We start from the raw sequence: 2,500 nt of genomic DNA, 5'->3' as shown, positions 1-2,500 counted from the left end.
ATAGATAGATAGATAGACAGACAGACAGACAGACAGACAGACAGACAGACAGACAGACAGACAGACAGACAGATAGATAGATAGATAGATAGACAGACAGGAAGGGTTCAGTTTGTTACCATGGACATCCACATCCACGTCTCTACAGATGTCGCCTTATCGACAACAACAACATCAACAACCACGTGTCAGAGTGGGAGAAATGTAATCTAGCATGTTGTTCTGTGGTGACAGCAGCAAAGTGTCGCCTTGCAATTGGCTGTCTGCCATCCAAAGGCAAATGTCACTCCACTGCAAAGCTTCCTCATCAAATGCCATCAAATCCACCGTCGCCCGGGGTGCTAGTCATCAACCTTTCATTTGAGTGACAGTGCAGACTCCCACTCATTGGCCCAACGACAGTCACACCGAGTCTTGTAGAAGGGTGTGGGGGTGGGAGGGACAGTACCTCTGAGCATTTTCACAAACACACACAAACACACACGCACACACACACACACACACACACACACACACACACACACACACACACACACACACACACACACACACACTCCTACTTCAACCAGCCACTCAAGGAACAAGCATGTATTTCTCTGGGAACAAACGTCCTCCAGCCCTAAAAGCAAACACGCCCGACCTCCGTCACCCAGGACAGGACCCACAGAACTACAAGTCTAAGACCTCCGTCACCCAGGACAGGACCCACAGAACTACAAGTCTAAGACCTCCGTCACCCAGGACAGGACCCACAGAACTACAAGTCTAAGACCTCCGTCACCCAGGACAGGACCCACAGAACTACAAGTCTAAGACCTCCGTCACCCAGGACAGGACCCACAGAACTACAAGTCTAAGACCTCCGTCACCCAGGACAGGACCCACAGAACTACAAGTCTAAGACCTCCGTCACCCAGGACAGGACCCACAGAACTACAAGTCTAAGACCTCCGTCACCCAGGACAGGACCCACAGAACTACAAGTCTAAGACCTCCGTCACCCAGGACAGGACCCACAGAACTACAAGTCTAAGACCTCCATCACCCAGGACAGGACCCACAGAACTACAAGTCTAAGCGCAGACATTCCAGACGCCCTGTTCATTCTATGAACTCTATATCTATGACAGTAGTTTCCAGGGATACTTAGTCACACCTCAGGTAATCAATTCTGAAATAGCTGGAATGAAAACACAAGGCCCTATCGCTGCCATTGTGACAGAGATCAATGGATTATCACCCCAGCGGACTCCTCTGAAGGGAGCCTAGCGCCCAGCGATCCTCGCGTCTCTCCTCCTCTCCCCGTCCTAGTGCTGGGGCGCGGTGCTATAAAAAGACTCTCCTGAACTAACTCAAACTCCAGTCTTCTGATAGGGGGCCAGAGAGAGATAGAGGACAAGAGAGAGACAGAGAGAGACACAGAGAGAGAGAGAGAGAGAGATAGAGAGAGAGAAATAGAGGGCCAGAGAGAGATATTGGGGAAGAGAGAGAGAGAGAGAGAGAACAAAAAGAAGTAGAAGAGAGAAAGAAGAGAAAGAAAGAGAGGGAGAAAGAGAGCGAAATAGGGGAAGAGAGAGAGGTAGGGGGAGAGAGAGAGAGAGAGAGAGAGCGAGAGCGAGAGAGGGGAAGAGAGTCAGACAGAACAAGACACCGCTCTTGGTAAAAAAACAACAAAAAAAAACATCAATTATTTCACACTCAGATAAGAGGGGCTCCCGGTCGTCGTAGAAGCCACTCCAACGAAGTCGCCGTTCGCATGGTCAAGGTGTAACACGGCAACACGCTCGGATCCCGGGAGACGCTTTGTGCGTGAATGCGTGTGTGTGTGTACGCAGGCCCCGGCCGCGGCGTGACGCTGAGGCTCAGAAGCGCGGCCTGCGTCTCATGAAAGTTCCGTTCTATGTTATTCGGGGGCTTATGTAAGAATTTGGCACCGGAGCGGCTCTTAAACTGCACCACAACGCCAGGGAGCGTGCTGGCTGTTAGTGCCGAGGACAGTACCACACAAACAAGCACGCCAGAAAACATCATAGGATTCATAATTGCATATCATTTTCAAGCGATGCGATATTTTACCAAGTTCTGACATGATTCTGTTAGCTTGCAGCGACATTTAAAGCTATAGTTAGGTCTGTTCTTACACCGTGATGTCTTTAAAAAAACAAAACAACAACAAACAAAAAAGTATTAAAGAAGTAAGAGCAAGATCAAGAAAGCTAAAATGGATAAAACCCTTCAAAACCAAACGTCTTCTACTCAAGAAGCAAAAGCAACAGCATTGAAGCCCACCGCCTGGGACCAGGGTCACATGCACATACACACACCAAAGCGGCTGACTCCCACCAGAAACAAAAACAAAAACAAACACACACGCGCACGCACACACACACACACACACTCACACACACACACACACACACACACACACACACAGTGCAGTTAAAAGCAAAACAAACTGTTCCAGGTAGTTGAAAAGAGTCATTCTGACCTGATAACGCAG

At 49.0% G+C, this 2,500-nt stretch overlaps 1 protein-coding gene across 3 annotated transcripts in view; it reads right to left on the bottom strand.

Annotated features, from left to right (window-relative positions):
- Positions 1–2,500, bottom strand: part of LOC310824804 (thyroid hormone receptor alpha-B) — a 21,446-nt gene that overhangs the window by 13,748 nt on the left and 5,198 nt on the right. The window contains exon 1 of one of the 3 annotated variants that reach the window (XM_083698052.1): positions 2,489–2,500. This exon is cut by the window's right edge and continues 150 nt beyond it. The exons of 1 other annotated variant lie outside the window; for it this stretch is intronic. In XM_083698052.1, coding sequence (XP_083554178.1) covers positions 2,489–2,500 — 12 coding nt within the window. Of the gene's footprint in view, positions 1–1,698; positions 1,750–2,488 lie in introns of those variants that run through there. One more of the 3 variants, XM_083698053.1, reaches the window with a different exon arrangement.

This window comes from Argentina silus, assembly GCF_951799395.1.
Source record: "Argentina silus genome assembly, contig: scaffold_267, whole genome shotgun sequence".
In the NCBI taxonomy this organism is placed as follows: domain Eukaryota; kingdom Metazoa; phylum Chordata; class Actinopteri; order Argentiniformes; family Argentinidae; genus Argentina; species Argentina silus.
Note: the sequence above shows the minus strand (reverse complement) of the source record. Positions and strands in the feature narration are given on the sequence as shown.